The following is a 22877-nucleotide window of genomic DNA, read 5'->3' as shown; positions in this document are numbered from 1 at the left end:
CGCGAGCGCCGAGTGCTTCGGCCGGGCTTGAAAAGAAAAGTGATAGCAAGCGCGGATTATGCGAACGTTTATCTTGCTCGATTGTGTGTGATGCACGCTTGCGAGACGGCAGGAAAATTGCTGCGCTCATCCTGGATTAGGTTTTCAACAGTCTGAGCTTGGTCGCGCCCGTCCCGAATTCTTCTACTTCTTTCCAGTCGTGACCAGTCAACCCGACGGGTATGTACCAGTTGTTACAGCGCGAGACTAGGACGCTGTAATTAGTAACGTCGTACCTGAACGACCGCTATTCACGCGTTGCGCTATTGCATAGCCGTAACGGGGAAAGTACGCGCAACGTAGGAGGTGCGGTCGGCGATGACTAGGCCAGTAACGTCCCCGGGCTGCAATCAATAACCGTGGAGGCAGTTATACCGACTTCTGTACTTCAGACATTCTTGCTTCTAATCCTTCGTGTAACGCTTGCTTTGCATACCGAGTAACGTTGCTCCTTTAACGGGCTCCGTAGAGGCGTGCTTACCTGCCAGGTTGTTCGTAGCTTTGACTTAAATGATGCTAAACATCGCGACTCAGATGGTGTCTCGACCATCTTGCCGTAGAGCGATCTGGACGAAGAAGCGGCGTAGTTCTCGCGCAGAAGTACATTTTACTATATAGGCAATGCTGCTGGCGGAAAGGTCACGTAGACAAATTAAACTGAGAAGAAGTCATGGCAACCTTCACCCAGTGATTCCGACGCTCAGCGCGAAGCGCGGGGCGCACACATTGGTAGGGCAAAGTGCTAAAAGCGGGACTGCTACTAGGTTTACCAAAGGGGAAGCGGGAGTATTGATCGAATTGTGCTTGGTTTCTACATCTCTTTCCTACAAACGCTCCTTTCAGTGCCATTAAGCGGAGTACAAATGCGCCATCATCCTCGTCGTCATCTAAGTTACTGCATTCACTGTGTGTTGTCATTGAGCGTCCGTTCGCGTAGCGTGTAATTGTGGAGCGCCGTCGCCGTTCATGTGATATATATCAATTTGCCAAAACGTAAGCCTTGTCCACCTGTGGCCATCGTTCTACCTATTCTCGTAGTGGAAGTTCAAAGCAGTTTGCATAATCTGATCCCATACAAGCACCCCCTCGATAGAAAAAAAACCGCTTGAGTTTATTCAGAATGTTATATATTCGTGCTTAAAACAGACCACGCTCCTTCATGGAGAATGAACGACACTTTCAAGTGCCGTAAAGTGAGTGCGCTTTCAGTTTCCAGCGGACGTTCCCCGCAGCCAGCCGGCCTGCATGCGAAGCTCTCGATCCGTCGTCCAATCCAGTGCACATTTCGCTCTTCGTCATAGGTGTACAATCTGAGAAAATTCAACTTTTACATTTGATGACGAAACGTCAGAGGGCGTACGAGACGTGCGTCACAGCGTGAAAGAACTAGCATCCGTGTAAGGTACCGTGACACGAATTGCCACCATTTGCTAAGCATCCAAAGCAAAAAAAAAAAAATTGTAAAAGTAAAAGAAGAAAAAACAAACTAAAGAAAAAGCCGAGGTTTTGTCATTTTCTTGTCGAACTCCGCGCGAGCAAGCAGCGATAGCTCAGAAGGAAGGAACACACGGGAACAGAAGCATTCGCGTCCGTGTGTTCCCACGTTTTACGCTGTCGTCACTCGTGCGAACTGAATTCGGCATAAAAGTGAATCCGCAACAACTCGCCCAACTTTGCGTCGTTGCACCGAAGCTTGTCACGCAAGCAGTAAACCAGTCATCACGCAATCAACACTGTGTATTTTGCCGAAACAATCACAGACTGCAGGAGCTTGACAAAAATTCTCGCTGTGCTCCCGGCCGTTGTAATGATGCTTACGAGAGGATGTGGTTCCGTTGACGGGTTCAAAGAATAGGTTCCCCGTGGTCATAATCACCTGCTTTACGATGCCCATCATTTTTATATACATGTGCTAGAAAGAATGCTGTATTCAACAGTGAAAAAAAATGATGTGATCTTCTTCACAACTCAGAATACTTGTACCACAGGATTTGAAGCATCGCGGCCTGGTCTCGCTAACTCAGTGCTCCTGAGAAGCCCACAACGCCTGCACCCAAAAGCAAATCTCGGAGACCACGAACCGGCAGAGTGCTTCTCAGGAGTTCACCACAGATGGAACTACTACATGTGTAGCATTTGCCCACTTTTTGCGACCTTATTAATTGAAAGTATCGCGGTAACCTAGAAGTAAGCAATCGTCCTTGACCTTACGATCGTAGATATAGCCATTTGCAGTAAACGGAGTCTAGGTTATTATCAGTGTATTCATATCATCAATCTCAAATTACCTCATCACGATGAGGCTCTAATTTCCTTTTGAGTGCTGGAAAAGGTGGAAGAGCAGTACTTTTGCTTCAGGCTTTTTGATTTAGAAGCACGAAATCACGGGAATGCTGCTGTTGTATTTAGCCCGCTGGCACCGATGTCCTCTTGCGCGAGATGAACCTCTCGATTTCTGTACAATTCCACGCATTGCCAGTAAAAGCCGCATATGTATGGGAATAATCATATCAAGTGCAAGGAAAGAATCAATTGCACTTCCTTTTCAAAACACATACCCAGGAATTTGGACATCGGGGTCACTTCGCCTGTTCAACGACATGAGTAACTCAAATATTTTTTTTTCGCCTTTGCAGTGGTCATTGCGTCTCCTTAATATCTCCTGTTAGAAAGCTGCTCTCCTAATTTCATTATTTACCGAGAAACTTCTTTCACTCATAATGGCAACGCCTTTAGCGCAATTCAAAAAGACAGGGACGTGACAGAGATACAGCACAGCGCTCACTTCCAGCGCTCGTCGCGTCCCTGTCTTTTTGAATTGCACAAAAGGCTTTCCCATTATGAGTAAACCGTAACAACTAGCCCAGGAATCAGCCTTGTTGAACTTTTTTCGCCTTGTTCGTTCAAAGCTCATATGCGGTGTTTTCACTGCAATACACAACTGCACTGCGGTTCGGTGGATGCGAAATCTTGAAGGACGCGAATTTCACTTGAAAGAAATTGTTTGCCCCATGGTTCCATCGAGATATGTTTTCGCCTTTCACAAATGCGACTTTAAATAAAAGCGCTGCAAATGTAATGTGTTTTGGTGTGTACGGTGCTTTCATAAAACGCACATGCTCGCGCACAGTGGCTTCACTGCAGTTCAGCACTGCACTTCACTGCAGTTCAGCATTATAAAGTGCCTCTGTAACCTCAGGTCAAGTTTTGAGTATATGCGCAAAGTTCATGTACGAAGAGTGAGGGAGAGTGATTACGCCTTTCAGTTATTTCTGATGATGGAGGCGCATTTTTCTGGTATGAATTTCTAAACAAAGTTATGGAGTTTCGAATAGTGCAATAAAGTGGCCATTGAACGCAGAAAAATTACTGCACCAAAGGTAAGCTTTGCACATAATGACAGGATCACATACAGATTATCTAAGTGAATAGACGTAGGTGTGTAAAGAAGTTTCGCTCTGTAGTTGATTTTTGAAATTATTTTCCCATTGAGCGACGCGACCGCGCAGCAGCCGCCACCGACAGATGGCGTAGTGGTCGATGTCCCAAGTTTCTGGACATCCAAGGCATAGTTGTTAAGACGGCTTACGCAAAGGTCAAGAATAATTGTCTTTCAAGGATAGGAACCTAACCGCATTACACTTCATACACTTTATTTCGAACATCCAAATACATATCAGGTTATAAAAAAAAAAATTGTGAGTCCAGGAGCCAATGACCCTGACGTCAGAAGCCAACTGCATGTCGTATACTTTGCATAGTATGTATTACTACGCAGTTTTACACACTGTGCTAAGACAGTGCCATACGCTCGCACAATGTGCTTACAATGTGCTCCTGCATACGCGCATGCGGGCACGCACTGTAGTCACTTTGCTGCTGCGCATAGAAGGGCGCTTGCGCAGGTGTCGTCACTGCATTTTCGTCGACTATTCGCTACGCACACTGATCGCCCAATTCACCAATGATAGGCATCGCCAGAATTACCCGCCCGAGGGTTGGTTCTTTCAGCAGCTTCACTGTGCCATGATCATCGCGCTGAAGATCAGATAGAGAGAGTGCAACAAAAAAAAAAAAAAAGCCAGTGCAGCAGTACAGACTGGCGTATAGAGTATATTAAGACGTCAAGGAACGAACGTCTTAATACTATACACCTATGGAAACGAGGTCCCTGCGCGATCCGTGCAAACTGGCGCGTATACTGTGTTTCCCGAGTGCCAAAGTAAGCGGTCATCTATTGCTTTGCATCAGCCTACTTCCAGCGAACGTAAACAGAAGGCGCGCACTTGGTCGATTGGATGTGCGTTTTGGGTGCGTGCTCGCGGTACGCACATGTGGCACATTACATGTCGGAAAGCATACATGCCGAGTGCTCACGTGTGTAAGTTGTAGAGTTGATGCCCTTGCGAACTGCGCGAAGTATAGGCCTGTACGCTTAATGCACGCACGCACGGACATATGCCGGGATGTGAGTGTCTATCAGAAGCCCTCGCTTGCGAGCTGCGCTCGTGCAATTACGCGATGCCTGCCTGCGCGTGGTTGCTGGCTCAAAGAAAAGCATAAGCAGACACTGCTCCGCAATCGCATTCGATAGCGGCTCCGGTTGGTACATCCGAATTCGAGCCAGCGCTTGGGGAAAAGGTAGCAGGGAGACTCGGGCAGTCGCAACAGGGACACCGGTTAATGGGATCGTGATTTACGGCTCGCGCTGCCGCTCATCCTATACACATGCGCGAGCACGGGAGAGACGCGTTGCGCGGTGGAGGCCGGTCGCCGCAGGCAGCTCGCCGCCACTCGCCAGGGCACTGAACCGCGTGCACGAAATAAGAGGCCATGATGGAATAATCTCCGATCAAGCCATCAAGAAGAGCGGCAAGAGAAAATTTATCATCGGTGCCACCGTTTTCGGCGCCATTGTAGGCCGTTATCGAAAGCTCATCACCGAGCTTAGATTGCCTCGATGAAATAGATAGCCGACAATTTGCGTTGCAATAGACGGGCTATTGTCGCGCCTGAAGCACTTAAGGTAGACATGCCGAGGCGGTTGATGTGACACACTTTACTCTCCTGCGAGTGCCGAAACACGTTGCTTTATACTGACCACGTTGTTGCGTCTTCGGGCCGGGGAGCTTCCTCTTTCTCGCCGAAAAGCTAAGTGAATGAAAAAATGGCAGCTTCGATTATCGGGAGCTCTTGCATTGTTAAATATAAGAAAATATAGGACTAAACTTAGAGAGATGTGGTAGTGGTCTTGCCGTCAAGAACCGCGGGCACAGACTCGTTGCCAATTAAGCCACTTTTTACAGCGAAACTGTACATGGCTAGGTTCTTGAAAAAATGCGTGCGTCTATCTAGCCGTGTAGATCGAGAATGTGGGTCGATCCCGAAGGTGGAGCAATACCGGACCGACCCGCGGTGGATGTGAAGCAGGCTTTAAGCACTCCACCAACTCGCAAAAAATAAGTTTAATACCTTAGGTCCAAATACAACCGTGTCAGATGTTAAGCTGATAGGCATAGATACTTAACTTTGACCCACGTCGGCCGCGTTTACGTTCACACCGCCCTCTCTTTGTCGGCGTTCCAAGAGCTTGCGTATCTCCTTTCCTTTCCTTCCACTCTCCCGTGGTGGCGGTCCTGTAAGCGTGCCGCCCGCCAAAACCACGGGGCCGAATGAAATTCGAACCGTCCCATGTGGCCCCCGATCCCACAAACTTGGAACGTTTCACCGGAGCAACGGAGAGATTTTAGAGGGAGTTTGTGGGGAACCAATCTTGTGTGGACTGTGTTGCGTGCGACCGCTTGTGGTTTTCGAGTGACCTCACAACCACTGCTGCACTGCGGGACGTCGAGCAACGCACGATCGCCTTGGCTACGGCGAATCAGTGTGTGTGCCCTCGGAGTGCGGTGAAGTGCGTGTCTGTTCTACGTGCAGGGATTCATTAGTAAAAAGTGTTGCGCTGCGTTTTGCAACATTACATGGGTATGTATACCCCCGGTGCCCCATCATCTTCCGAGTTTCAACGTCGTGGAGGAGCGACTAGTCACGCCTCGCCATCCATTTATGTGCATACGGCGTTTGACGCACGGAAATGGACAGTTCGCCATTAAGGGTCCCACATACACAGCTTCGCTGGTCATCCGCTTTCACAGAGTGGAATGGAACTGAAGTTTTTTTAAAGCTATTGTGCCGTCGATTTAGTTGTGTCGGTAGCGCGCGAATAACGGAAGGGTTTCATTTGAAGAGGGATAAAAAGAAGTACACACAGAGATGGAGAGAGAAGAGCGGGATGCAACGGCGAGCTACTGACTGCTTCATTGCTCGACCAGTGCGCATGACGGGGCAATGAGCTTGCAGGCTGGAGATCGAAAGAAAAGAGAGGAAGAGTAAAGAAGGAACGTGCACAGGATCGCAGAAATGAAAACTAAAGGAAGCATATTTTCTTGGAAAATAATCCCCATGTTCAGTCAGACGTCGCTACGCTTGTGTTGATGGCCTGAAGCCTTTCTGTGGAGGATAGAGTCACTCAGCTGCCTGCTTCCCTCATGAATTCACGAAGCTTAGCTGTCTGGCCCTCCAAAAACCTCGTTGGAGAAATTAACTTCTTGACTCCCTCATTTTGGTGAGCGCCATAGAAATATACTTGTTCTACAGTGTTTATTTTTATTCGAAGTGCTCAATGAGTTGTTCTGTAGCGTTTTCGTCCCTTGAGTAGCTGCCTTTAATGTAAATGAAGGGACCACCGGAGGACCCCTTAGACGGCCTGGCTTCAGTGTTACTCTCTGTGTGGCAACCTCGGAAGTTGTTCTCAGTCGTAGAAAAATTGGTTAAGTCGTTTACTTGAATTTTCTTCATCAGGCGAGAAGGCTAAATGTATCAGTGTTATTGTTCATACCAGTTTAAATCTGGCTAATAACATCTCTACTCAAACAACTCTAAATTTTTCCATTAGAAGCCCTTTCACTTCACTTCTTTCTCTTGCTTTGTTTTGTTTCTCAAGGTTAATTTATTCTTCTACTTCTCTTCTACCAGGCCTCATTTATCCCCTGTCTCGCGGCTGGCAGCGCGCTTTCCCTTGAGACCAATTATTCAACCAAGGCGAAGAAGAAGGAGAAGAAGAAGCCACCAGACACTGACGAGTCAGACGTTCCTACGCATCCGCTGCTACTGTTGAGTTTGGGCGAGAACCCTCAGGTAACGATCCACTTTTCAGAACGAGGAAGCACCCCCAGGAACGTGACGGTCTTGAGGCGGATACGGCCACTGTGATTCCGATCACAATAACGCATCTCGTGTGAAGCAACTTCAATAGAGAGCAGCCCACAAGGAGTCTGTTGATTGCTCTTGCTGGTGTAGAATTATCGTCGAAGCTATAATTCAATGCAATTAATCGGAGCCGTTAGGCAATCGCGGGCTAGCCTTGGCACAACCCAGGCTAGCCTTGGCACAAAGCGCAAACCGACTGTTTTTCTGGTCTATTAACAAAAGTAGGGACTTACGCGATTGACTCGAGCACGAGATTTGAAAACAGTGCTACGATCAGACTTCGCGAAAAAGTGATACATTCGCGCTGCACTCAAATTAAGTTGCCTAGCCCTGCATGCTTTCGAGATATGACTGGCTAGTTACGGGTGCCTCATAATGTAACGGTGTGGCTTCATTGAAAGCGAAATTGCTACGTTTTCTTTTTTTTTGCCAATACTTGTAGGAGGATACTGCAACCGCGCGAGGAAATAAATTCATGCCGCGCGATATAATGACCCTTAACTACGATGCCTTGCATGTGCAGGGATGTGGTTCTGTCTATACGATAGGTAACGTCACTAGTCACTTACTCGAAAGCCACCAGCGAAGCAGCCTAGGGTTCGGTTAGTACTTGTGAAGAAGACCATTTAAAACCGCCAGATGTTGATGCCTCTTCGTCTGTAGCGGAAGAGTTGAGGTATCTGCGATGAGCCAGGCATTGACAGTGCCCATGATAGCCGGCACCGTCTGCAGTCATAACACCACTTCCCTAAGCTGTCAGCAGTGCTGCTATGCATGAAAGGTACACTAAAGGCAAATATTAAGTCAAGCTAAAGTGATAGATTACTGCTCGACTATCTCTAAGGCGTCAATATTATCGCGAACAGAGCCTTAATAGTCGAGAAATTGAGGTAAATCCAGGACATAATCAAGGACTCCTCCGTGACATTCAACTACTTGCCCGATGACGAAAGCACTTCTCAGTTAAATTCTGTGACTAGTACTCAACCACTCGCTGCAAAAAATATCCTCGTATTGTATAAGACGAAATAAAATGCTACTTCTCCAGTTCTACTCCACTTTTAGAAAAAATAACTCATTGAAGTTACCCTTGACAACGATGCGGTCGGTCGAAAGGTTTCGTTTTCGCTCGACTCCGCGCCGACTACGCTTCCGTGTTTCAGTAGTTTCGTTATCACGTAGTGCTGCACTCGTTTTGCTGCCTTGCGAAACTTCCACATACTGCAAGTAGGAGATAATTCAACTTCCATGTGATGTCGCGGCTATCCACCGCTCTGTATTGGCTCGTTACCGCGCAGTTTTACTCACCCACGGCAGCAACGGATGGTGATGGCGTATGCAACTGGCCCCTCACCCGATTGGGGTGCGGGAGATTTGAATTACGAAAAAAGTATTCGGTCCCTTCAGATGCAATTTTCTCGTAAACTAAGCCTTTTCTGGGTACGAAACAAGCGTTGCTTGGTTTCTGGAATGGTACTTAAACAGTCCACGTCGACTTAGTATTAGCTTTTAGTGTCCTTTAAGTATTAGTATTAGCCCTTAGTATTAGCCTTTACTGTCCCTTTAAGAGAGTCGACACCTGGACGAGTCGGTATATGAATGCCTTGTTACGAACAGCGCGAAAAACTAGACACGAAGAAATTGACGAAACGAAAAGTATTGTGCAGTCTAACCTGCAGCACGTCATTACTCTTATTGCAGACGACACAGATTAGCACCGTAGGCGAGCCATGTCCGAGGCCGAGCAGGCAAGCAGCGTCCGGCCTCGGACTTCTCAAGGCGAACGCCGTGAGGATCCTGCCTCGCAAGCGCCTTCTCGCAAGTCTTCCGGTGAGTCGCGGTCGCGGACGCGGTCAGCATCCAGACTGTCGAATCGACGCGTTCGCCGTAGAGATTACGGAAGCACCGCGCCCAAGCAGCCAGTGGCTGCAGGCTCCTCATCATCGCAACAGCCTGCTGACGAAGCTAAACGCGGACAAGCGTCGACTGCGTTGATCGAGCCCTCACCACCGACGCCGCTGAGTCAAGAGGCATCCTTCTGCCGGCAAGAAACGACGCTGCTTCAAAACGCCCAGAGTCTGCCGGCAGACGAGGAACAGCGGACCCCGTTACTTCAAAATGCCCAGAGTCTGCCGGCAGAGGAGGAACAGCGGATCTCGCTGCTTCAAAACGCCCAGAGTCTGCCGGCAGAGGAGGAACAGCGGATCCCGCTGCTTCAAAACGCCCAGAGTCTGCCGACAGAGGAGGAACAGCGGAGCTCGACGGCACCGACCGAACTGAAAAGTTCAGCTGCCGCTGTGCCATCGCCACGTCCAGAACAGCATCCGCAGGGCCTGTTCAGCGCATACTGCAGAGCAGCTTCGTCACCGCTGTCGGAGCAGCAAGCCGTGAAACCTGCAGCGGAGCAAGATGCGTCAGGCAAAGCTGGCCGCCCGAAAGGTACGAGGTGATGTCCTCGAAAACAAAGCTGAACTGAAAAACGCGATGTCAGGACAAGGTTGACAGTGAAACGTACTAACGATACGTTATAGCAAAGCTTCCGCTGGGGCGTTTTATAGGTGTGCATCAGAACAAAATAGGCTTGCTTGATTTTGGCACTTTCGATCTTCCCGTCCTTTTATCCGAGTGGGTGGGTGTTTCAGCTACAGCAGCCACATTTGGATGGTGTAATGACACGGCAACAAGTATTGTTTTATCTCTTGTTTTACTTACGCAAAGTTACAAGTACCTCATCAATTTGAAGTGTATATATGCTCAGGTGAAATTAAATTTCACCATTTGCTAGTTTGCGATCCCGCGTCACGTCTGTTGCAGATGGGTCGGCTCGAATTAAATTCAGCAGCTTGATCGATTGATCGATCAATCAATCAATCAATCAATTGATTGATTGATTGATTGATTGATTGATTGATTGATTGATTGATTGATTGATTGATTGATTGATTGATTGATTGGCAAACATGCCGATACGCTCGCAGTGCCCTACGACAGCGTATTGAAAACCACGCCGATGTCCAGCCGAGTGCTAGGGAAACCAAACTCGGGCACCGCCAGCCTGTTCTCCTCCGGCAACGCATCGCCCATGGTGCACAGCTTCTGGTCAATGTTCAGCAGCAACGAGTATCGGCCGGCCTTGATGTGAGCCGCCCTTTCCTAACGGAATCATATCGAAACGGTGCTTGTTCGAATTAGCTGAAACTTGGCGACACGGCGATACGCCAGTAGAACAGTTCCACTGTAAGAACGTTATGCAGAAGATCCACTGGAGTTGTCTAAATAGGCGCAAGTATATCCCCAAATTTCAAGTTAGCCCACCCCCAAATTTAACTTGGCCGACCCCGTATTTCAAGTTGACCTACCCCCGTATTTCAAGTTGGCCAACCGCCAAATTTGGCCCATCCCCAAATTTAAGTTGGCCCACCCACAAGTTTCACTTGGCCCGCCCCTATTACAGGCTTCCCAATGCATTTTCTATGGAGAACTATATATCGCCACAGGTGTACAAAATATGATCATATGGGTACTCGCTCATAAATTTGTTGTTTCAATTGTTTCTTGTCTTTTATAAAGCTATCAATCATATACATTTACAATTTTATAAAGATTAGATGTTTTAACTTCGCAAATTACGATTTTTTGTGTAGATACAAGGCATTACACTTTTCGCGTGACAGACAGATTTTGCTGGGGTGCTTGCCAAAGAACGCGTACGCATTAATACGTTCAGAAATTAGAATCAGAGCAGCTCAGACATACACGAAAGAATGCTTAGCTGTACAAGAGAGTTCTCGCATCCTTCGGAAGTCCCAGGGATCTACTTAGCCACTATTTGAAAAAATAGCCATGGTTTGCGAAAGCTTCAGTATACTCGAGCCTTATCAAATATCCTCAGTACTTCTATACTCTCCGTTATATCCAACGCACGTTTCTGCATGCTGCGCCGGCTATACCGACGCCGGCGTCTCACTGCTACTTCCGACAGCTTTGTAGGGCTGCGCTGCGGGCACTTTTTTTTTTTCTTAGCTCTTCCGATAGCTCTTTTTGATAGCTCGTCAGTCATCAGCACTCCGTGGTCATCACCGACCATTGGCGTCTGGCTGCTGGTTCTCACCGATGCCCCGTTCATACGGTCGCTTCGGGGCACAAATCCGTTGCTGGTTGTTCTCATGATCGACACTCGGCAACACTGACCGGCCACACGCGACTGAGCCCCGACCCAACCGCTTCGCTCGCAGGGCCAACCAGAGCGAGTACCTGATGTGCATGGGCTGCGGCGTGGTGGCGGCCGCGCTGATCCTCCTGTCGTTCTTCGTGGCCGCGCACTTGATAGCGAAACCGAAGTACGTGGAAGTGCGGGGCCCGTTCGGCGCCGTGCGCGGCATCGCCGTCCTGGTCGAGGGCCGCCTCGTGCACGCGTTCAACGCCATCCCGTACGCCGCGGCTCCCGTGGGACCTCTGCGATTCGCTCGACCGGTGGCGCCGCAATACGGGGTGACTGTGCGCGTATCCGCGTATACGCCCGGGCTACGCAGTTGGGCCTCTCTTCCGCGTGTTGCGTTGCCAGTGAGGACAGACACGCCGCGACTCAATTAATTACGCACTTAATGGTGACTTATATGTCTGCACGTCGTAGAAAGAGTGTTTTGCACGGCGCAACGAATCTGACTTATTTGGTGTAGTGTTCGTCTCGAAGCATGCAGTGCTCCCGCTGCTCCACCAAGTATTGCACGACAGTTACTTGAACTGTACACCGCTTAAGCAACGTGAATAAAAAAGAAAACAACAACAACAACAAGGGCGGTGCGCTAACCTCCAATTTTTATTATGAAAATTAAAAGTTCTACATGAGATATAACACCAATAACAAGCAACCTACGGAAAAAGGACGAGACAAATCACCGAACGCTTTGCCTGCAGAGTCCAGATAAGCGATTTCGCTTCTACTCAGTGCTACAGAAGGAGGAACTGACGCTGCTAGCACCGGATTTTCAGATAAAACTCACTTTCACAATTTCTTACGTATCTGTACACAGCGTACCTTAAACAGCATACCTTCACAACCGCAGTCACAACTGTGCACCGACAAATGCGCGTTGCGACGGGTTCAACTTTCCCTTATCATTTAAGCGTATCGCTGTTTCCTCTATGTATACTTTGCTCTATGCATCACAGTTGCAGCGGAATACCAGAATAACACTGCGTACGGAATGTGACAAATCACAAAAAGGCGACAACCGCTGCAATTTCGAAGGTGTCATACAGTCTGAACAGTGGTAACTGCTTCGGCAGAAGTTACAGCTTGTCCCACATTTGGCGCTCTTCGAGACAGTGGGTGAGTGAATGAAACAACTTTATTCGGTCCACAATAGACGCGAGGAAACTCAACGTTTCCCCTGGCTAGGCCCAGAGAAAAAAAATTGGCGGATCCCACGTACTGTGGGAATGGATGTAAGCGATACTTTCTTTGTATGCTGTTTGCTTTGGTTGACGATAATTAGCGGTGATGTTGGCGGCGAATGTGTAATTTCGTCAACGTTTAGCCCAATACGAAAGTGGCGAGTTCATGTTAAACCTTACCTTGCGTGTACCACTGCTGTTTGTCTGCGTATTCCACAGAACACACAGGGAAACGTGTTTGCTTGAGGCTTTGTTGAGCGTCATTCTTCACCATCTCTGAGTGGGTTGAGCATTATCATTGCCTCACGTATGGTACATCGCATCGTGGCAGACGTGTTAAACTTCAATTTAATTATGGGGCTGTGTGTAATTCAATCAATTATTATAAATGTGTGTATATATTGTGTACATACATTCGCGGTGCACCACTTTTTTTTTTGTGCTCCAAGGCATGCACACTGAGTGCACGCTTTGGAGTCATTTTGCTGGCGCCTGTTTACGCGCTCCTTCTGCATGCATGGCCAACACGCTGATCAGACGCTAGCTCCAAGCGCGGTCTTCAGGGTAAAAAATTATGGGGTTTTACGTGCTGAAACCACTTTCTGATTATGAGGCACGCCGTAGTGGAGGACTCCGGAAATTTCGACCACCTGGGGTTCTTTAACGGTCACCTAAATCTAAGTACACGGGAGTTTTCGCACTTCGCTCCCGTCTAAATGCAGCCGCCGTGGCCGGGATTCGATCCCGCGACCTCGTGCTCAGCAGCCTAACACCATAGCCACTGAGCAAGCACGGCGGGTCGCTGTCTTCAGGTTATGGACGTTTGTAATGTTTACACTATCACAGCCCATCACGCGACCTCCACAGCCCAGCATCTGCATGTGTGTCGCATAGGAAAGCAAGCACAGTACGTGCCATACGCACAAACTGTGACACGTTGCCTCGGCTGCGCCGGCGGGGATGCGCGGAGGCGAGCGCCATCTGGTGCTGCTGCAAGAAACCCAGCGGCGCGCGCGAGCAAGACCACAGCAGCAGCACCCCGAAAGTTGGGCAAAGAAGCAAAGAAAGCTTCGCCTTAAAGAAAAAAAAAACAAAGTAAAAAAATCTTGTTGTCAGAGATAGGTGGAAGGTCGGCCAGAGTGATGTGCTTCAAGGCTGCTACGTTTACCAGTTAAATTCACAGCCACTTATCTGTTCAATGCACGGAGTGTGTACAAAAAAAAAAAAAAAAAAAAACTTTCGTGTACACCATAGACCACGAAGGAGCCAAAGTATATACGGAAGCAAGACCGTGTACATATTGTCAACTCGTACAAACAGTTACTGTTGCTTACGTCATCTTGCGCCGGCATGACCACAGTCAACAACAGTGCTTCGGGTAGAGAAGTTCACGCAAGGCCCTGTGGCGATCCCAAGTGACTACATGCTAACACGAACCTCTTTCCTCCCAGACCATCATAGATGGGATCCACCAACGTTACACGGCGTGTCCTCAGCCGCTTCTCGGCAACACCGGACCGGGCACCAGCTGGATCGCGGACGAGGACTGCCTGCGCGTCAACATCTGGATACCGACCGGCTGCGGGCTCGAAACTCCGTGCGGTGGCAACAAGACCGTCCTGGTGTTCATTACCGGCAGCCTATTCCAGCAGGGAGAGGCTGGTGACGTCACCGAAGACGGAAGCATTCTCGCTGCGCTAGGAGACATCGCCGTGGTCACCTTCGCCTACCGGCTAGGGGCTCTCGGATTCTTGTGCACCTCCACCGCAAGGGTAAAAAAAAAACTGCGGCCCACTATACGACTGGGGGCAATCGAGTTGGCGTGAAGCCTTGTGGCGTTACCGTGGTTGCCGGTATTGGCCACATTAGGGCGCGTAGATATTTATACATTCTAGACGTTGTAGTTTACCAGAAGATATCAATGCCCTTGACTGCAGCTCCATTCAACGCTTAAAGCAGAGTCACTTCTGCCAAGGTCGATGTGTGCGTACGTGCGTGCGTGCGTTTGTGCGTGTGCTAACTCTGCACTCACGGTAAGACTGATGCATATTCACTTTTTAAAAAATGGACCCGATCAAAGTACGACACCTAATATCTCCACCTATATTGTATTAAAGAATATTTCGGTTGAGACAAAAAACGCTACCAATTGCGCGACGCAGGACTCGGGAAACATGGGCCTGTACGACCAACTGGCGGCTATGGAGTGGGTGCGCAAGAACATCGCCTACTTCGGCGGGAACCACTCCGAAATAGTGGTGGCGGGTCACGGGTCGGGAGCTGTGTCCGTAGGGCTGCACATGCTGAACCCGAACTCCGGTTGGATGGGCTACGTGAAGCGATTCATCGTCATGAGCGACAGCCCCTACAGCAGGTGTGTCTGCGCACGAAACCCCCGGCTGTCGACTGAGCGTGGTTTGCAAAGAAAATGGCAGGAATACTGTACACGACCAGTCGGCGCCTGATCGTTGATTTCCGAGCCAGTTGACGTTGGTTCATTGTGAAGAAAGTAGCGCTAATGCAAAGGACACAAGGGAAGAGAGACGCACGCACGTACATGCGGAATTCTGTACAGTTTCCATTACGCTGTCGCCAATCCGTGGCTGGAGCGAAGTGGGCTTCACCCAACAGTACCTCTTAATGTGAAGAAATCAGCTTCGGACGACCGCGTTTCGCCAAACTACTACGAAAGAACTCGGGGAGGCGTTCGGTAAATGCGTCGCAAGCGCCGTTTTGTGCAGGCGCTAGCTCGCGCGAAATGTAGGTGTCGCGTGAAAATGACTTGAGGCGGCAATTTCAATTTCGCGTTACACCTCATCCAGCGCAAGGATGCCTTGGCGCAGCGAACTATAACTTGACGCTCGTCTCTTCTGCACACATCAAATCACTGTTCTCAATAAAATTTGGCTCTAGGCAGTTGAAAGAAAATCAATGTGTGCAGCGTAATAAATGCGGACGCTTTCGAAGACAAGAACACAAGACGAGTGCTGACCTTCAGCTAAAAGATTATTATTTTTTTCAAAACAACAGCATAAGTAGGCAAGTCCTCACGAAAACAAAACGAGTACCAATGTCGGGGGAACTAGCAAGGAGTGCGGTATTTTAATCTAAGGAAAATCAGAACCATCTCTAATCTTTCGATTAGTAAGAGCATTTCTTTTTGTCCCGTTTGCGTTTCTTATCAGGCGCTAATATGACTTCTGAACGGTTATTTCCTTGGTGAAGATTCGCTATCTATACGGTTCTTTTCGACTAAATTCATCCGGTGAGCTGTCAGTGTTCTCCTCATTTTCCCGTCTTGGTCTCCATACATGCGCTAGCTGTATACCAACTCTTTTGGCAGCTGCGCCCATTCTGCTTCAGAGTAAAATATTTCTTTCCCAGGCAAATTGACGGCAGGGCCGAGGCGACTAACAAGACAGCGGCCCTATCACGAGAATTGGGCTGCGCTGACCCGGCGGATGACGTGGTATCGGCAAACGCGTGCCTGCGATCCGTGAGCGTGACCGCGCTGCTCGAAGCGTCGTCGCCGTTGAGGGAGGACTTGACGAGCCTGTTCTTCCCTACGCACGGCACCGACTTGATGCCAGTCAGGCCGAGCGACTTGTCGCACGTGGCCCCGCTCAAAAGCAAGCAAGTGCTTATCGGGCATACGACTTTGGAAGGCGTCCACCAGGCAGCTCTGTTCAGGAACAGGGTGGCCGGATCTGTGTTCGAGGTAAGTGCGTCTTGCAGCCGTTCGCGCACAATCGGCGTCGTGGCAGTTTTGTGTTTGTTTTTTGCTTTCCCGCTGAGCGCGAGTTAAAACACACGTACACATTTCTGTGGCAATCAGGGGCCTTTACACGAAACCGACAGAAGCAGGTCGAGTTGGCTTGTCGGTTTGCAATCGGCATGTCGAATTCATGTAAACGCTAGCCGGTCGGGCTGAGCAAGCGTCGAGTCCGGCTAGACTGACCCAGCCTGACCCGTTGGCAGCGCACATGTAAACGCGAACGAGGCCGCCAGCGCTGAGGCTTGCGCGGGTCGAGGAGACGTCAGCGTTTTATGCGCCGGCAGCGGGAATGGTATCTGGAGAAGGCAAAGATAAGCACTCTGCAGTGCAACCTCATCGCAACGATAAGAGCCATGAAATAGGTCTCTTGTATACGGCTGCGAGAAGAACAGTGTCATGGTTGGGGTCGGGCATTAAATAGATGGTAGCTGGCCTACGCCATCGTCCAACTTATCCACGCTGAGGATGTTATTCAAAAAAGAGACTTGTTCTCCTCAAGAACGAGGAATATGGGATTTATTTACAGTATCTACATGAGAACGTTACAGTTCATCAGTCTAAAATGACTGAAAGAGGAATGCACACCGAGGAGCCGCCAACGGCTCCTTAAATACACTCTGTCCTCTCTAGATACATAGGTGAGGGAAAAACGGCCGTTCAACCTGCTACCAATTCGGAGCGTTCAAAGTCATCGTAGCCGACCCGCCTTTGAGGGGGAGGGTCTACACACTCACTTCCGCACAGGTTTCACTGACCAAATCCCGGCCACGGCGGCCGCATTTCGATGGGGGCGAAATGCGAAAAACACCCGTGTACTTAGATTTAGGTGCACGTTAAAGATCCCCAGGTGGTCAAAATTTCCGGAGTCCCCCACTACGGCGTGCCTCATAATCAGAAAGTGGTTTTGGCACGTAAAGCCCCATAATTTAATTTTTTTTTTCACTGACCACACCAAGGTGAGAGGGTTTTCGCAGACACGGGTCTTGCCCCGAGCAGGCGCCTCTTCATCCCAGTGTTGACTCCGCAGACAATGGCCGCCGAGTCTGTCCATGACTTCTAAGCCCCGTGAGACGGCCGCAAGACGGCCGCAAGACATCTTCTCCCAGGAGTTCCACCGCTTCAAACAAGCCGTGACGGCCACGGCGAATCCACTAACAATACTTGGTCCGCCGACCGCGTTTAGTCATAGCGGCGCCGAGGGGGTGTTGATGCGGCACATCGTCGTCCCTACAAAACGAATCGCCCGCAGCATGTGGGGAAGGGTTTCAAGGTCGCTTCTGGGAAGCTCACCACCTCCGCAGCTGCGGCTGGCTGGGTAAATTTTGTAGGTCGGTACCCTTGCAGGCCGTTCGTAACAACGGGGAGAAGGTCACCTGGCGCACCACTACTCCAATGGGTTTCGGTGCGCGGTTTTAACACTACCCCGTTCACTGTGACGCCATTTCGCTAAGAAAATCCGAGGTACGTAAACACTGACACATGTCGGGAGCCAAATCTTGGGAGACACCACGTGACAGCGGAGGGTGAGGTAAAGGGTAACAGGCATATGCTGGCGGCGGTTACCCGCCGTGGTTGCTCAGTGGCTATGGTGTTGGGCTGCTGAGCACGAGGTCGCGGGATCGAATCCCGGCCACGGCGGCCGCATTTCGATGGGGGCGAAATGCGAAAACACCCGTGTGCTTAGATTTAGGTGCACGTTAAAGAACCCCAGGTGGTCAAAATTTCCGGAGTCCTCCACTACGGCGTGCCTCATAATCAGAAAGTGGTTTTGGCACGTAAAACCCCAAATATTATTATTGGCGGCGGTTGCATGAAAACTGCATTGCAGGCATGGCAGCAGTTTCCCATGAGTTTAAAACTTCTTCAAAATAAGGTACAACGCAGATAATACTTTGATATAAGCTGGCATACTTTGATGATTGATGAAACAGCAAGAAGTCGGTGCCAGTCTTTTGTTTTACGTGCTGCCATGTGTGCCCGCGTCTCAATTCTCTCTACAAAAACACAGATCACTACGGCGAGATTAGAGAGAGCTTAGAATAGTGCAAATCGATTGCTAAAAAGAATACTCCCCCCTTCCCCTTACCCTTAGTAAAGAATAAATATGTGTATCCTTGTTTTGCCAATTAATACTCATCACACGCATTACATATTCATATTCTACCCTAGAATCGACTATGGCACGATGACGGATTAAGACAACGAGATATAGAAGCTGCGCCCAACAGTGTCGCGAAGTTAACTTCTTTTTGGAGCAAGGAGCCGCGCAGGATCACCGTGTTGAATGCTGCAGTCTGACTTGCCATTTGAGATACACACACCTGACAAAGCGATACGATAGGGAGCATCGAATTTCTTTTCAAGCAACGAATACTCGCGACACATAGTCTTCAACAGACGTTGTTGTTCTTGTTATTGACGACGACGACGACGACGATGATGATGATGATGACGATGATGATGATGATGATGACGATGATGACGACGACGACGACGACGACGACGAAGAAGAAGACAATGCAAGATACCATGGGTGCCACCAGCCAACCAGATTAGAGAACCAGAAAAAGGAGTTCGAAAGGATTAGTAGCGCACACTGGACAAGCCCTCTTTCTTTCTCTGAAACACGCTGGCGGCTCTTGTTACTGATTGGCTGACACGAGCCCAAGCTTTCGCTTTAATGCCTGCAATTTGCGGGACAGAGTGCAGCTTTCCTCTTCCACAGCTAGTCACGCGAAAAATTTCGATGTTCGATGGCGTGAATACGGAACGCTCATGAATTTATGACCAGTCACCGACTGTCATATATTTATCGCGGGTTCCATTTCAGTTCAGACGGCTTTTCATTCTCCAGGCATCTCTGGAAAAGGACGCCGTGTCCGTGCTTCGGTGGCTGGGCGTGCCGGATCCAGAGCAGGTGGTGGCCGCGTACGCCCACGCCGCGTCCCAACATGACATGGAGTGGATGCAGAGCGTGTTCGGTACCGTGCTCAGTGCTTGCCCGGTGCACTACTTCACTGAGCACTTGGCCCGCAATGGGGCGAATGCCGTCTACGCCTACCTCATCAACCACACGCTCCTGTACGAACGACTGGTCGCCGAGCAAGACCGTGACGGGGACGAGGTCTGCTCCTTTTACAGCGATGCGCCGAAACTGTTTGTACAACGTTACCCAGCTTTCTATAGGAGCACGAAATCGTGCGTGCCTCTGGGAGACGGTGTTTAATGCGTTGTTCCGGGTTCCTTTCTCTGGTATTTTCATATTCACTCAGCAAATTTAAGTCCTCAAAGCACAGCATTCGCTTTTTAGGCGGCCATCTGCAAGTGCACCTTTAATGTCATATCGTTTCAGCCAAGTGTCAAGTTTCGCGGTTAAGATGAAACGACCTTTCTGCATAACTTTTGGTACTTCACTGACGCTTGAGAAATAGGTTATAAAACTAGGCACATTTATGCATAATGTTAGGGGCTGTGTGCAGCACGTGCCCTTAACTAAATCAACGAATATGGCTTAAGATGTGTGAATGAATTGAGCGACGAAGCGCGCCAGCTCAGTATACGTAACAGTGTCAACAGATTCTATGCTTAAAGGCCAATTGCAACGAAATTTCACTTTGGCTAAATTTGTTATAAATCTGTAGCATACACTACTAAGGCAATCGTGGCAAAGTCGCAGGGCTGGTAGTTGCATAATTTTCTTGTTAGCAGCCTTTAAACAGTACCTAAGCAGGCGGCGCGTGCGCCTGGTGGTCGTCGCCATGAGGTAAGCCCCAGCACGCCGCCTCAGTTTTCACCGCGCTGCGGGCAGAAGCCGAGGGCGCCGCCTGATCTCGGAAGTCATGCCGAGATGTTGCATGTTTTAGGGTGATGCGTCCCTTCCGGCGAACGGTTATGGGGGCGCTTTTTTTTTTTTTTTAGGTATCGAAAACGATTATTCTTGCGCGCTTTTCGTGATGCTCCAGCTCGTATTTCAGACGTCGAATTTTGCAAGGAGACTCCTGTATTTCTACACGATCATAAACTAGGCTTTTTACGCTGTCCAAACTTTCCTTGCAGTCGGCCTTTAAGGGTTTGTGGCACATTTCGCAGTCAGCAGAAAGGCTTGGAGGGTTAGGTTTCCTACAGCTACCTATATTCGCTGTATTTGCCCGTTGCATATCACTGAGACGGGCTGCGTAGATTTTTTGGCACGAATGAATATTAAACAAATATGGACGTTTGGAAAGCAGACGTAAAGCACTTGTGTTATGCTTGGTTCACTGGAACAGAAAATTAACTTGTTTTGTTTCTTTTTCCTTAGCCCGAAGCACATTTCGAAGATCTGGGGTACATTTTCGGGCTTCCGCTGAGGAGCGAGTACTCGGCGCCAAAGGAGGAGGAGGACTACAGTCGCATCCTTATTGAAATCTGGGCGAATTTCTCCAAATCCGGGTATTTGAGTTCTCCGATAGCCTATCTTACCTGTACAGTCTATCTCTCGCCTAAACATGAAGCGGTGCACAACATAGCGTGATTAATGGCACATGAAACAGTGGACATGCAAGAACGCGCAAGTTCGTTTCTCCGCACATCACGTATGACCTATACCCGAGATAGCGGATCCATGCCTAGAGTCGTTTATAACGCTTCAGAAGCGTGTGAACTGGTGCCACCGTCCTCATAAGTTTCTTGGTGAAATACAGAACCCTAATAAACTTATATGCGAAACCCCTGTCACTGCGCAGACGACACTGCTCCAACGCCCGCAGAACTATCTCGGTTCTGTAACGCTACAAGATTACCAACTCCCATTATTTCCACGTTAATAGATATATGCGACACTAGCGCGTGAGTGCGCGCGTGCGTGCAGAAAAAGAAAGGAGCGCCTACTTCTAATAAAACATGATTCATGGAACACCTGCGTAATGCACAGTTGGCCACTTCATTCATCTATGTTGATGCGCAACGCTGTGGTTCGTGTTCTTCTATAGGCAGCTACCCACGGTTCAAGGACAAGCATGGCCAACGTTCCATCTTGAGAACCAGACCACGGTCGAGCTGGCATGGCCCGAGCCCGTCGTGTCTCAAGTTACTTGGAGGGCGGAGTGCGAAGCACTGCGAAAGCACCTCGTATAAGATGCTTGGACTATGCCTGGGCGAGCGCATCTTTGTGATTAGTACTGTGGATCCGCGACCAGTACGTGGACTTGCTTGGGGCACTGACTATAACCGCGGCTAAAACCACTTAGAAACCACTGAGCTGTGCTTATATGTGGTATTTTATTGTGTAGTATCCTATGCTGCTGTACGGTATATTATTTATTGCACTACCAGTGTACTGCACAGTATCTAGTATCGCTCTGTATGACGTTTGTTATAATGTTGTATGTTATTCATACCCAGCTCTGTTGTGCTTCCCTGGTCGCTTGACCTACCCGAGGATTGAACGACATTTGCGACAGACTCAGCGGAAACACATCGGTTTCTTTTCTTTTAATGTTTTTGGTCGGCGTCCATTTTACCCTTGACTACGAGTAATCCCGACCAGACTTGTTTTCGTCGAACTCTCGATTTCAGACTAGAATCACTTAGCCCTCCTCCTAGTAGTGCGGATTCAGCGCACGCATATATAGCTCACTGTGCACGACGCTTCGCATTTAATAAAGACGATCGCCTCAAATTCAGCGGCCAGACGTGTTGCGCCCGCCTGCGGCTTACGTTGTTCATGTCTTGAGGGGCTGTGGCACGTTTGTGGGCTACCGCAGGAGGCAATTTTCCCTCAAGTGACACTAAGAAGGAATTGTGGTTCACGTACATGCACGGCGATGTAGATGATGATGTTTGGGCTACCATTTCTTATCCCCATGCTAATGGTAGAAAAACACACCAGCGGTAAAGACGACTGCGTTGCCCTTGTCAGGCGCCCTCTCCATACGGAAATCGCACGCGTACGCGACGCGAACGTTTTCTACAGCGAAGCTTTCTTTGTCCCTTCTCCCGACTTTCCGGGCGCTGCTGCGACGGTCTCGCCGCGCGTGGCGCTGGGTTTCTTGTAACACCACCAGATGGCGCTCGCCTCCGCGCATCCCGGGATCAACAGGGGATCAGAAAATTTGGTTGTGGTAGTTCATAGTGTTATTTTCCTTTTTTATTGTTTAACCTAGGTAGGACATTAGGCAGTATAATAGCAAGAGCTTGGTGGCGCAACCCACCGCCCCGTTCCAAAGGGGACGCTCATAACATCCATCCATCCATCCATCCATCCATCCATCCATCCATCCATCCATCCATCCATCCATCCATCCATCCATCCATCCATCCATCCATCCCGGTTTGTGCGTATGGCACGTGCTGTGTTTGCTTTCCTAAGCGACAAAAATTCAGGTGCTGGGATGTGATAGCGTAAACGTTACAGTCGTCC

The 22877-nt window shown here is 49.2% G+C and overlaps 1 protein-coding gene and 1 non-coding gene across 2 annotated transcripts; one reads left to right on the top strand and one right to left on the bottom strand.

Annotated features, from left to right (window-relative positions):
- Positions 1-5406: 5406 nt before the first annotated feature.
- On the bottom strand, positions 5407-5589 carry LOC126532479 (U2 spliceosomal RNA). The gene has a single exon (XR_007599799.1). It is a non-coding gene; the product is annotated as a U2 spliceosomal RNA (small nuclear RNA).
- Positions 5590-8946: 3357 nt separating this feature from the next.
- On the top strand, positions 8947-22239 carry LOC126531312 (acetylcholinesterase-1-like). The gene is made up of 9 exons (XM_050178807.3): positions 8947-9744; positions 10284-10443; positions 11541-11796; positions 14154-14474; positions 14865-15076; positions 16087-16420; positions 19332-19601; positions 20778-20908; positions 21448-22239. Exons 1-9 carry the CDS (start codon positions 9036-9038, stop codon positions 21590-21592), a joined length of 2538 nt encoding a protein of 845 aa, XP_050034764.1. The 5' UTR covers positions 8947-9035; the 3' UTR covers positions 21593-22239.
- The last annotated feature ends 638 nt before the right edge of the window (positions 22240-22877 follow it).

This window comes from Dermacentor andersoni, chromosome 5 (genome assembly GCF_023375885.2).
Source record: "Dermacentor andersoni chromosome 5, qqDerAnde1_hic_scaffold, whole genome shotgun sequence".
NCBI lineage: Eukaryota > Metazoa > Arthropoda > Arachnida > Ixodida > Ixodidae > Dermacentor > Dermacentor andersoni.
This window is presented reverse-complemented; position numbering and strand designations above follow the sequence as displayed.

What these genes read in the sequence shown, in the direction of transcription:
- LOC126531312 (XM_050178807.3), top strand. Translation starts at nt 9,036, where the DNA reads ATGTCCGAGGCCGAGCAGGCAAGCAGCGTCCGGCCTCGGACTTCTCAA. An exon ending in CGGTGGCGCCGCAATACGGG is followed by an intron (nt 11,797 to 14,153) that starts GTGACTGTGCGC and finishes CTTTCCTCCCAG; the next exon opens with ACCATCATAGATGGGATCCA. An exon ending in TGTGCACCTCCACCGCAAGG is followed by an intron (nt 14,475 to 14,864) that starts GTAAAAAAAAAA and finishes TGCGCGACGCAG; the next exon opens with GACTCGGGAAACATGGGCCT.